The sequence below is a fragment of the Macrobrachium rosenbergii genome, chromosome 15, assembly GCF_040412425.1.
Source record: "Macrobrachium rosenbergii isolate ZJJX-2024 chromosome 15, ASM4041242v1, whole genome shotgun sequence".
NCBI classification, from domain to species: domain Eukaryota; kingdom Metazoa; phylum Arthropoda; class Malacostraca; order Decapoda; family Palaemonidae; genus Macrobrachium; species Macrobrachium rosenbergii.
The window spans coordinates 11,506,994-11,520,801 of record NC_089755.1 but is presented as its reverse complement, the minus strand read 5'-3'; the positions used below and the strand labels follow the sequence as shown (position 1 = coordinate 11,520,801).

The window sequence follows — 13,808 nt, the reverse complement described above, 5'->3', positions numbered from 1 at the left end:
AACAGAATACTGTCAATTTCATCTGCTTTGTTGAAAACGAAAGAGCATCAATTAATTAGGAATCTACAGACTCTTCTGATTTCTTCTCAGATATCGTATAGCAAAGATATCTACAATTTTTAAAAACCAGATTTAATTTAGATTACATAAAACGCCAAAATAAAACTCCAGCGAAATTTCCTGAAGTTTTCGAAATAAACAGGTGAGGTCTTTTATTCCTTTGTATCTGTGCTTAATGCATACCTGTGCATCTGTGCTAGTGCATTTTATAGCAGACTAATATTGGAACATGCAAAAAGAAATTACAAAAAATAAATACATGAATAATTAAAACAGTCCAGCAGGAAAACGAAAACTGTAAAGGCGCTATGAAAATATAATAAGCTAAGAAATGAGCAGTGAATAGGGATGTATACATACGTATGTATATACATTATTACTTTCCAAATAAGGTATATGGAGTCTTTGGCCTACGAGCAACTACACTGATGCCATCTGGTGTGAGATGACGTAATTTTCCCTTTATTGTTGTCACAAGAGGAAGAAAAAGAGGACAAGACTTCCTTTGTGACTGTTTCAAGATCATCAAAGTCTGAAGCATATCCGTGATATCTCTCTCTCTCTCTCTCTCTCTCTCTCTCTCTTCTCTCTCTTTTATCTTTTACAAGTAATGAACGAGGAACACTTCTCCAAAGGATTTAAAAAGCTGAATTTATGTGGGAAGGGAGAGAAAAAGCCATTTGAATACTGACTGCACAAGGAAATATGCTTCTTACCTCTCTCTCTCTCTCTCTCTCTCTCTCTCTCTCTCTCTCTCTCTCTCTCTCTCTCTCTCTCTCTCTCTCTCTATCTCTTTCGATTCCTAGAAATTCAATGAAATAATTAAAGGAATTTATTTCTGGCGATAGAAATTCATTTCTCGCTATAAAATATCCCTTTCCACAATAAGCTAAGGTCCCGTTGCTAGGTAACCAGTTGGTTCTTAGCCACGTAAAATAAGTCTAAGTCTAATCCTTCAAAGGAGAGAAGTGGTCTGGAAAACTAAGGTATACTTAACTTTCTCTCTCTACTGTGGCGATAACATTAAAAGCTAGGCAAGTTACTATGAAAGTGAAATAAACTATAAAAGATTATTATAGAAAAAAATTTGAATAACTACTATACTATTTAAATAAAAAACTTGGCAAAAGATAAAAAAATAATATAAATATATGTATATAATACTATAAAATATATATATATATATATATATATATATATATATATATATATATATATATATATATATATATATATATAATATATATATATATATATATATATATATATATATATATTATTATATATAAATATATTATATTATATAAATATATAAATATATATATATATATATATATATATATATATATATATACAGAATATAAAATTTTAATAATATATATTTAAGTAATAAAAAAGTTATTGTAACTTACTATTTTACGATTCGCAAAAGGAAAGATCAAAATATATGTAAATATAAAATGTATAAGAAGTCCCAAGTCATTCGAAAATGAAATCGTGGTGACAGCTATCAAATAACATTTTGAGTTTTAAAAACGAGATGAATAATTGAATATTATGGGATCTCCTCTGTGCCTTTAACCTTCCTTAATCAAACCCATAATTCGGTTTGTTCTCTCTCCCCCTCTTTACCAATAGAAGGGGACGCTTATAAGATTATGCGTTTTCATTCATACATTCGCTCTGCGTAAAAAGGAGATGACAACAGTAAAACAGGATATGACAGCTGTAAAACAGGAAATGGCAGCGGTAAAATACGAAATGACAATGATAAAACAGTAGATGACAGCGGTAAAACAGGAGATGACCTCGGTAACAAAGAGGAGATGACAACGGTAAAACAGGAGATGACCTCGGTAACAAAGAGGAGATGACAGCGGTAAAACAGGAGATGACCTAGGTAACAAAGAGGAGATGACAACGGTAAAACAAGCTGTGACACCGGTAAAACAGGAAATGACAGCAATAAAATAGGATATGACAGTGGTAAAAGAGGATATGACAGCAGTGAAACAGCATATGACAACAGTAAAACAGGGAGTGAAAGCGGTAAAACAGGAAATGACAACGGTAAATAATATGACATTGGTAACACAGGAAATGACAGTAGTAAAACAGGAAATGACAGTAGTGAAACAGAATATGACAGCAGTAAAACAGAAAATGACAGCGGTGAAACAGGAAGTGACAGTGGTAATTAATGTGACATTGGTAACACAGGAAATGACAGTTGTAATACAGGATATGACAGCAGTGAACAGTATATGCAGCAAAACAGGATATGTAAAACAAAATGACAGCGGTAAAACAGAAAGTGACAGTGGTAAAACAGAAAGTGACAGCAGTAAAACAGGAAATGACAGCAGTAAAACAGGAAATGACGGCAGTAAAACAGGATGTACCAAAGGTAAAACAGGATATGACAGCGGTAAAATAGCAAGATGGCAGCGTTCCAGAACTTGATGGATATGCCTGGTAATTTTCTCGTGAGCATCTGCGTCGCGTCAAACGTCTCATCTCCTGAAGTGGTTTTATTTTCTTCCGAAAAATCCTGTCTTTCGTGGGCGCCATGAAAGCGCGTGCGCGCGCGAGAGAGAGAGAGAGAGACAGAGAGAGATTTTGGGAAAAGGTTTTATTTCCAGCGTTTGTCTAGACGTAAAAATCAAGCCCAATTACGTCTGGGCTAATTATTCTTGCATGATAAATTAGGAGACATCTACCAAGCAAATGAGTCTGACATCTAACCTGTAAAATCACTGAAATTTCTAACAAAAAAATAATATTCAATTTCCAACTAGTTAATGTAACTAAGAAATCAACTCCTATGCTTGTACAATGGCCGTAATAATGCAACTTTAGAATAGCTAAGAGTTATTAGTGAATATGTGCCACCACTTTAAGTAGATACGGTAGTTATATTTGCTTTTGAGCCTCAACTTGAAAGCAATATAACAACGGGTATGTAATGTGAGTGTATACACTAACATAAATTATTACTCCTGTTTTCCAGGAGCGAAAAGGTACACCACCTTTAATTTCTGGGGGATCGTTGCAGAAACAGACTGTATGACCCCAGAGAGAGAGAGAGAGAGAGAGAGAGAGAGAGAGAGAGAGAGAGAGAGAGAGAGAGAGGTTTTACTTTCGAAATGAAATATGTATAAACATGTATATGTATAATGTATACATCACGACATGACATCTTTGTCTTTCGCTAAACGAGAACCGAGAATTAAAAGTTAAGCAGAGTTTATGGGCAATAATGTACAGAAACAAAGACCAACCCCCCTTCCTCAAATCTCATTACTACTCCAAAACAATTCTCCCTGTATTCTAATAATCTACTTACATTTTTATCTATTTATCTCTTAATTTGTTAATTTATTTTGTTTCAGTAAGTGATCTCTTCTCTGTGTATTTCCCATTACCTTCTGCTACTTCTTTCTAATGAACACAATAATATTCTTTGGAAGTTTGAATTTCAAGTCAGTGGTCCCTTAGGTGGGCTTGTTCCATATGAATAGGGTTCATCTCCTGAATAATAATAATAATAATAATAATAATAATAATAATAATAATAATAATAATAATAATAATAATAATAATAATAATACGGGAAATCTGATACAATTGACCATTTTCATTGCTGTTCGACCCTCACCAGAGGGGAGGTTTAATTATTAATTCAATATTCTTCAGCTTTGACGGAAACCCTTCAAGATGGCAGGTGTTCTGTGTTCAACAATTAACGTTGTCTGTCCATCTCTGTGTCTATTGCTTTTCAGTTTACTTTTGAATTTGGATGAAATTCTGTAGACAGGTGAGCTGACACCGGATGTACAGTATGTAGTTCTACTGATAATGAATTTCAACGATTTTTTTTCAAGTTATATAATGATTACGGAAGGTTAGATTTCGAGATTAATGTGGATGTGGACGTAAATCCTGGATTAATCTTCTGGATTCTATAAATATTTTGTGGATTTTTGATGGATTTTGAAGAACGTTTCTTATATCTTTAAAAAAGTCATTCCTTTCGCGTTGGTGATTGAATATGACTGTATATAAGTGGGCGTTTTATTTTTTGTAATGTACTGATAAAGTGCTGCGAGTAATTTACTACTACATTGGATTAAATCTGATAGAGTCCCTATCTACTATGGTGACTGGTCGTTTAAATTTTTTCATGTATTGATAAAGTACAGCTGTAATTTGCCAATAAATTTTATTTTATTTAAGAGAAATTTCGTATAGGTAACATACAAATTGAGAAAACTTTTAAAGTTTTAGACATGCTTCTTCGCATAATAAAAAGTTTAAAAAATAAAGTTCAGCTTCAGGAAATCTGAGCTTTTTAAAAATATTAATTTTTAAATTCATTCTTTTGAAATACCTTTTCATATTCTTAACCATTAGCGTTGCTAAAATAAGTATATATTTTCAGGAACACTTAACATCTCCCAAAACAAGAGAGAGGAGGAAGGCGCTTGTGAAGGCTCATTTGTTTGTGCCGGGATAATGTTCCCTTGAAACCAGGTCGTGTTTATCACGAGGCAGGGGCTGTGTTTATATATGGTGAGGATGCTGTACCTTTGTATAAAATACACAACTGTAAGCAACAGATGCACACACACACACACACACATATGTTACACCTACAGATTAAACATTTCTTTCGATATGCTACAAATTGTTTTATCTATCAGAATATAGGTAACTAGCAACCTCTCTCTCTCTCTCTCCTGCATAACCCACATATTCTCTCTCTCTCTCTCAACATAATCCTCAAATGGATGTTCTAAGGAAACACAATCTTTCCTACATAAATAGATTTATTATCAACTAAAACACAACAAGTATTGAATTAACAAAAAAAAATTTAAAATGCATAGTAAATGAATTATCAAGTCAAAATAGTCTGATTCAAGATTTAACCTTACTCTGGACGAATGCCTTTTCACTCAAAACTCCCACACATTCTATCTTTAGACATTATACGTCTAGTCTTAAAGTCAACCACATTGAAACACCCACTAACTGCAAAGATTGCAGTGTTCTTTCTCTATCACCACAGGATAATAACAGACATCTGTCAGAAAATTAAATAAACAGTAATCTCCCACAAACATACACAAAGCATATGACATAATATTGAAAATCTAAAATGCATGGTTAACAATATCAAATTCAAAACACAATAAAATATAATATTAAAGTGACATAAATGCCTATGTCCAATTCTCCCCACAAATTCATAAGTGTCTTGGATATAAAATTACTAGTTCACAGTCCACACAAAAAAAAATTTCGAAAAATCTGGATTTACCTTAACTGCCGGTTTCTAAGATTCAAAGCATACAAGGCCACGTCTGGACGATATCGCACTCAGTTAGATAATAATCAACCAGACCTAACTTTTAGTACAACTAGATACACAATCTCCATTTTCTAACGCATGAACTTACGTACTTGCATACCAACTAGGTCGATAAATAAATACCTCACATACCAGCTTCAATTTTGTGTGTTCTTTCGAGCCAAAACCGCTGAAACAATTGAAACATCTGCTGACTGCAGTGATTCGCATCTGTGTCATTTTCCCAACTAGTTGTGTAATCTTAGTTTCATCACACTATAATAATAATACAGTAAATCTAAAACTAAATATATTTTCTATATATATATATATATATATATAATTATATATATATATATATATATATATATATATATATATATATATATATATATATATATATATATATGTGTGTGTGTTTGTGTATAACAAAAATTAATGGATAAAACTGAACAGTAGGAAATCCTACACTAGATATAATAAAAAAGTTAGTTATATACTTATACAAGGATAAACAGAGGCCTACATAAGTAAATAAATTATATGTATGTATGTATACACACACACATATAGATCAGAAAAAGAAAAGATAAAATTGAACAATAAGGATAATAAAAGGCCGACATACAGAGGCCTACAAAAATGAATTTATAACAAAACAATTTCATGTCACTCGACCGAATGTCAAATTTAGAAAGCGTCAATAATTATCTTTAGAATAATGTTTGCTCGTTAAGTGGTTTGCAAGTGCTAATTATTATTATTATTATTATTATTTATTATTATTATTATTATTATTATTATTATTATTATTATTATTATTATTCAGAAGATAACCCCCTATTCATGTGGAACAAGCCCACCAAAGGGGTCACTGACTTGAAATTCAAGCTTTCAAAGAATTTGGTGTTCATTTAGAAAGAAGTAACAGAAGGTAAATAGGAAATGCAGAAAGAAGAGATCAGTTATCAGATAAGAAAAAAGAAAAAGTTAATAAATAAACATATGAAAATATAGATAAATGATGTAGAATACAAAGTGAATTGCAATTGACTGACCTAAGTCTTCTAAAGCACAGACAAGGTATTGCAGCTTTCATTTTGCAATTGAGTTGTGTAATAGAAGCTAAACTTTATTATAATAATAATAACAACAGTAACTATAAAATACAGTGTTTTCTTTATATTGCAGTACCTTGAACTACCGTCGCTTCAATTTCACATCTAGAAATAGCCACACATTTCACTGCAATATTCACTGAATCCATTCAACAGATTAGACGTCCTAATATCACGCTACTGCCATTTTCCAGCCTTGACCTTCGAAATGGGCTTCTGTTTGCTCAATATATCGGTAATGCTTCCTTGAAGAGACAGAGAAAATTGAGAGAGAGAGAGAGAGTTCACAGCAAAGAAACATCTTGTCCACATGAAAATTCAGTTTCACCAACTAACTGCAATATTGCAAAGAAGCCAAGTAATGGAGTAAACACGAACAGAAAATTGAGACGCTAATGCAAATTACACTCACTCAAAGAACCCCCCCTCTCTCTCTCTCTCTCTCTCTCTCTCTCTCTCTCTCTCTCCTTCCGTCACCTGTGCTACCTGGCGTCGCCTCCTCTACCACTTATAGCCACAAGGGATTGATCGCGTTCTTTTGCAAGACCGTCAATTATCTGTAAACTTCAGGCATTGGAGAATGATGGGATGTTACGACAGGTCTGTTCGTCACCGGAAATATATATACCGCTATGATGAGGACCGCCGTATTTTTTTGGGGGGGGTTGTTTGTATCCACAGTAAGTGGGCACTATAAAGGGACTGTTTTTCTTTCCTGTCTAAACCGGCAACGGAATCTCTGATGATTCTTGCGCGTTCAAAAGGAAAGTTTTGCGCAGTCGTCAGCACTGAAGAATCGGCTTCAATGTTTTGTTTTGGCGTAATTGTATCTTTTTCTCTAGTTTTCATTTTAAGACTTTAAAAAGAAAACCGAAAACTCACTGACCATTAGACCTTGTGTATAAATGACTTAGATATATATTAACAAATAAACGTTGGCTAAATTTGAGTTACTGTCAATATATCGCCATTTGTATTGGTAGAAATGTTTCTTTTTCTCTACTTTTCATTTTAATACAAAGAAATAAAAACTCATGTATCACTAGACCTTGTGTATAAATGACAGAAATATTTGCACAAACAAACGTTATCTAAATTTTTAGTTAAATGTCAATATATTCCCACAACTACACAAGCATTCTTAACATAAACTACTAGATTTTTGTTATAAAAGACCAAAAATAAATATGCAAATAAACATTGGAAAAATTTGTTATTAATGCCAGTATCTTAAACCACTTAAAAATCACTGGTAAGGGTTTTGCTTTTAGTGAAGATAGAATAAAATGGATGTGTGTTCGTGAAAAGATGTAATGTTTAACACACTTAACATTCCCTGGTGGATATCTGATACTTATTAATAAAAGCATTATTTCAGGATTTGGGGAAAGCGTTGGTAAAAAAACCGATGCACTTTTGTCAAAGCCATAGTAAGTGTTTGGAAATTTAGTTATTATTATTATTATTATTATTATTATTATTATTATTATTATTATTATTATTATTATTATTATTATTAGTAAATTTTTTTTTGTCTATCACAGTAATCCTATTCGACTGGATGGTTTTCATAGTGCAGAGTTCCTGATTGCATCCTGCCTCGTTAGGATTCCATCACTTTTCTCTGTGCGCTGTTTCTAGTAGCACACTCTTCTGAATGAATCCTGGAGCTACTTCAACGTCTAGTTTTTCCAGATTCCTTTTCAGGGATCTTGGGATCGTGCCTAGTGTTCCTATGATTATGGGTACAATTTCCACTGGCATATTCCATATCCTTCTTATTTCGATTTTAGGTCTTGGTACTTATCAATTTTTTCTCTTCCTTTCTCATCTACTCTGATGTCCCATGGTATTGCCACATCAATGAGTGTTACTTTCATCTTGATTTTGTCAGTCAACGTCACGTTTGGTCTATTAGCACGTATCACCCTATCTGTTCTGATACCATAGCCCCAGAGGATCTTTGCCTGATCGTTTTCCATCACTCCCTCAGGTTGGTGTTTGTATCACGTATTACTGCAAGCTAGCTGGTGTTTCTTACACAGGCTCCAGTGGAGGGCTTTTGCTACTGAATCATGACTCTTTTTGTACTGGTTCTGTGCAAGTGCCGGACATTCGCTTGCTATGTGGTTTATGGTCTCGTCTTTCATATTGCACTTCCTGCATATGGGTGAGATGTTATTTCCATCTATTGTTCTTTGAACATATACGGTTCTCAGGGCCTGATCTTGTGCCGCTGTTAGCATTTCTTCTGTTTCCTTCTTGAGTTCTCCCCGCCGTAGCCATTGCCATGTTTCATCGTTGGCCAGTTCTTTAGTCTGTCTCATGTACTGTCCGTGCAGTGGTTTGTTGTACCATTCCTCTGTTCTGTTTTTCATTCTCCTGTCTCTGCATATTTCTGGATCTTCGTCTACTTTTATCAGTCCTTCTTCCCATGCACTCCTTAGCCACTGGTTTTCAGATATTGCCCCAGTGCTCTGCTCTCGGTGTTAACGCAGTCCTCTATTCTTAGTATCCCTCTCCCCCCTTCCTTTCGTGCTATGTATAGTGTCTGTATTTGCTCTTTGATGTAGTGTTTTGTGTATTGTCATGTGTTTCCTAGTCTTTTGATCTATGCTGCAGAGTTCAGCCTTCGTCCACTCCACTACTCCTGCGCTGTATCTGATTACTGGTACTGCCCATGTGTTTATGGCTTTCGTCATGTTCCGGCGTTGAGTTCTGACTTCCTGTCTCATCTATGTTTTTGGTGCTATTCCCGTCTGGTAGCTTTATCCCTTCATTCCTTGTCACTTTGCATTTATGTATGTTGACCAAGGCGCATTTTTCTATTCCAAACTCCCCAGATACAATCCTTACCGTCTGGATTGGGGTATTTATTCCATTATTATTATTATTATTATTATTATTATTATTATTATTATTATTATTATTATTATTATTATTATTATTATTATTAATAATAAAGAATAAACCCTATTCATATGGAACAAACCTACCAAAGGGACCACTAACTTGAAATTCAAGCTTCCAAAGAATACGGTGCATATTAGGAGGAAGTAAGAGAAGGTAAAGGGAAATACAGAGAGAAGAGATCTCACTCATTAAAAAAAATAAAATTAAAAAATTAATGAACAGATAAAAGTCAACACTTTAAAGGAATTAGACAAAATATAAATGCACCCAACATGCAGATTTGTATATGGAGTATACGCCAAGGTTACTATTGATGATAAATCAAGAAAATACACCGACCATGCACGCATTTATCACTAAAAAAAACAAAGAAAACTTCGTACTCTAATCTCAGCAGGAATAACAGCATCATACATCAACGAGACTTCCGAAAAACGCAGCTGATATAAACAGATGACGTCATACGATTGTCATACAATTGTTTCATCGTGTGACCAACAGTCATTTGGATAGATCACGTCAATGGAACATATGGGAACAATCAGCCGGAACAGGAACAGGGCACGAAAATATGATAATAAAAAAACTACGATTCATCAGAAAACGCAGATCTGTCACAGAGAGAGAGAGAGAGAGAGAGAGAGAGAGAGAGAGAGAGAGAGAGAGAGAGAGAGAGAGAATTGTTTCCACAGAACGGAAATATGAGAATAGATGGTACGAAGATACATGTGAACAAGATACAAATTTATCTTGATAAACTTCATTCGGTTATATGCTAGCAATAAATATCGTTCGTGGAGGTATTAGTCAAAGTTAATGATCAGGTTACTCGTTTTGGGAAGAAATAATCGGAGAACAGAGACAGGCGCAAATGAATGGAGCTTACGAGTGACGGGGATCAGCGGAAGGGAATCACTCGTGTGGAGTACGAAGCAATTTCTGTAAACCGTTTCTCTAAACTAAAACGAAAAAGCGCTGAAAGGGTTAAAATGCGCCAAAGGAATGATAATAAATAAATACCAATGATGGTTTCTGCAGTTTCAGCGATACTTTGTCCTGTTCGGGTCAAAGGTAAAAATCTTCTTCAAATCTGCGGTTGGCTCTTCTATACACTTTAGATTATAGATAGTTTTTAGTTTTCTGTCAAAGTAACTATTTTAGAGATGGTTAGAGGGCTGCAAATTGGTATGTTGATCATCCACCCTCCAGTCATCAAACATAACAAATTGCAGCTCTCTAGCCTGAGTAGTTTTCATCTTATTTAAGGTCAAAGTTAGCCATGATCGTGCGTCTGGCACCGCTATATGTGCCAAAAACAGAGGCACCACCGGGCCGTGGCTGAAAGTTTCATACAGCTTTATATGCTGTACAGAAAACTCGATTGCGCCTAAGAAACTTCTCAGCAATTTTTTACTTGTTTTACTTAGGAAGATTTCCGTATTGCTTAATCTTTATTATTTCTCTTCTTCATTCATCGGTTTTCTAAACAAAGAATCTTGCTGGTTTTTATTTACATTGGTTAATATTAACAATGGTAACCAATGACTTTATTATTATTATTATTATTATTATTATTATTATTATTATTATTATTATTATTATTAATTTGTATGAAGATTGAGAGTTTTCGATAATAGTGGTACTATTAAGAATATGTGATAAAGAATAGCAGCCAAGAGTATTCTTCGAGGAATATTCTGGAATTTCTTGAAATCTCGATTCCTAATTCCGTACTTTAATCCGTCATAACCATTCAATTTACACTTCTTCAGTAAAGAACAAGATAAGGAAAGTGAAATACATTAACTGAACAACAAGAGCTATTCACTCTCATTATAAAGAGAAAATGTATAAAAACAAACTCCCCATTCACTTAAATTGAAACTGATTATACGTAAAAAAATAATGATTGTGAATTCCTACAGTGAATAACAAGAGTTATTTACTTTCACTAGAAAGAAAAATATATAAAAAGCAAGAGTTATTCATTTTCATTATAAGGAAAAAATTGGCAAAAGAAACATCATAAAGAAAAAGTTAATATAACGGCACTCCCCACTCAAACTGAAATAGATGACACATAAAACGTAATTACTCTTATTACTGTAGTTATTAAGAGAGATGAGATCTCCCTCCAGGAATTGCCTTCATACCTTCATAAAGCTTTTATTGAGACTTCTTCGTCTTGTCAGGAACTGCTCACAGGAACTGCTAACTGCTCTGGGTAAATGAGATGTCTGCGTGGTTTTATGAGTCTATATTGTTAATGGGCTGTGGTATACAATACATGTATATATGTATGTATGTGTATATATATACATATATTTTTAGCTTCATGCTTGTATATAAATCACGGCAATATGAAAAAATATATATATATATATATATATATATATATATATATATATATATATATATATATATATATATATATATATATATATATACATATATACATATACATACATACTTATTCTGCTGTTCGACCTCCCTACATTATTTTAGTAATTAATATACTCCTAACAAAGACCAGAAGAACTTTCTGGGACAAGCAGAGGGAAATGGGCTAGGTTGTTTCAAAATTAACCGTACCTTACAGCTTGTAAGTTAGTATTAGAGACCTATCCACAGGGAGGTTTTTCATCAGGTCACCTCTAGTGAGGGTGTTCTTAAGCATTCCTTTTCTCTGTCCTATGCATATGCGATGTTTTGTCATTTTTTCAGACTGCCGGAGGCTACGAAGGAACGTTGGTCATGAGAACACATGCAGTGGCCCAATTTGACCCAAGAAGGCAGAGAGAGCACAACCGTCTTAGAGAGCACGCACACGTCAGTGCTCCTGATAATTCTGTCCTTTGTCCCTTCTTCTGCCTTTTTTACTAGGTGAATAGACGTAACGCGTTGTTCCAACTCCCGGGCGTCCGTTGCAGTGTGCAAGCAACCTACATGAATTTAAGTCTGCAATTGAGAAGATTTCGTTGATCTGCTGGTATTTCTTCCACTGTACTCCTATTTCCAAATTTTCCCCCTTCCTCGGCCACTGACTAAAGATCCTGGTGGAACCATATTCCCTGTATGAAGTCAGTATATGACCTAGAATTATTATTGCCTAGTGAGATTGCATAAGATATTACCCTTGCATTAAGTAGGATTTAGGGAGAGGTCATTTATAAGTAAAATTCAGGCAAGCCTTGGAACCTGATCATACCATTGTTTGGAAGAGGAATAGCCTTTTAAAATACTCGAATTACTTACGAGTGAGCTACGAGAACGATCACCCATTGCGTTTTAACTGAAGTAGGGAAAATCTTCCTGTGTCTGAAGAGAACTAATTGGCTCCTGTAAATTCCCTCTCACTGTAACAGCACATTCTTTCTTTGTTGGGACTAGGTGGGTAATAAATGGGTTTCATGTAATTCATTTATTCTAGAAATAATCGAATTATTGAATACATAATTCCGACTGGCGACCCAATCCAACCGAGTAATTGTCTGTATCTTGGGGTAACTTTTAGCTGTAATTGACAGGATCACGTGGGTCTTAGGTAGAGCAGGGCTACATAAATTACAGTAATTAATAATTAACTCATAAGCCAAAGGACCCACTATACATAATATATATATATATATATATATATATATATATATATATATATATATATATATATATATATATATATATATATATATATATATATATATATATATATATATATATATATATATATATATATATATATATGAATGTCTTTTCCTGTAATACTACAGTGTAATATGAAAATAAGAAGGCCCATAAAACACTATTTAAACATTGAAACCATATATTTCGGGCACTTGTTTCTGTGCCCCTGTTCACTGGTAGAATATGGACAGGTGGAAAGTTACAATGGTAGCCTATATATACAAAAACATGAAGGTGTGGCCTTAGGCCTCCGATGTTAAGGAGGTGGCGATTCTTAAGAAGGAGGAGAATGACCAAATTCCCTAGTGGTTTGGCCTCATTAGCTCCCGTTTGGCGATGGATCTGGCGGTCGCCTTTCTTGGGTCATCTTCTTCAAGATGGGTCTGAGGATTAAGGTGTCGATGGCGTCCGATTTCCAATGTCCTCCTGACAGGTTCATATTGTTAGTTTGATTGATGATAGCAGATTCCAGCATCTTTCTTTTGTACGGACAGCTACTCTTGAAAACCAACTCCGCCCCACTCCAGTTAATGACATGCCCTGTATTTCTATTATGTAGGAAAATTCCCGAACTCTCCGAAGCGTAACGTACTGATCTTTTGTGCTCTGTTATTCTTTGCGAGAGCGATCTACCTGTCTCGCCTACATAGATGTCATGACAATTACTACACGGTATCTTGTAA

General features: G+C 34.2%; 1 protein-coding gene across 1 annotated transcript in view; it reads left to right on the top strand.

The window, feature by feature from the left end:
* The window catches only part of LOC136846254 (uncharacterized), a 19,935-nt gene extending 17,412 nt beyond the window's left edge, over positions 1-2,523 (top strand). The window contains exons 2-3 of the mRNA XM_067117061.1: positions 1,756-1,895; positions 2,281-2,523. Of these exons, the coding sequence (XP_066973162.1) occupies positions 1,756-1,895; positions 2,281-2,523 (383 nt within the window). The remainder of the gene's footprint in view (positions 1-1,755; positions 1,896-2,280) is intronic.
* The last annotated feature ends 11,285 nt before the right edge of the window (positions 2,524-13,808 follow it).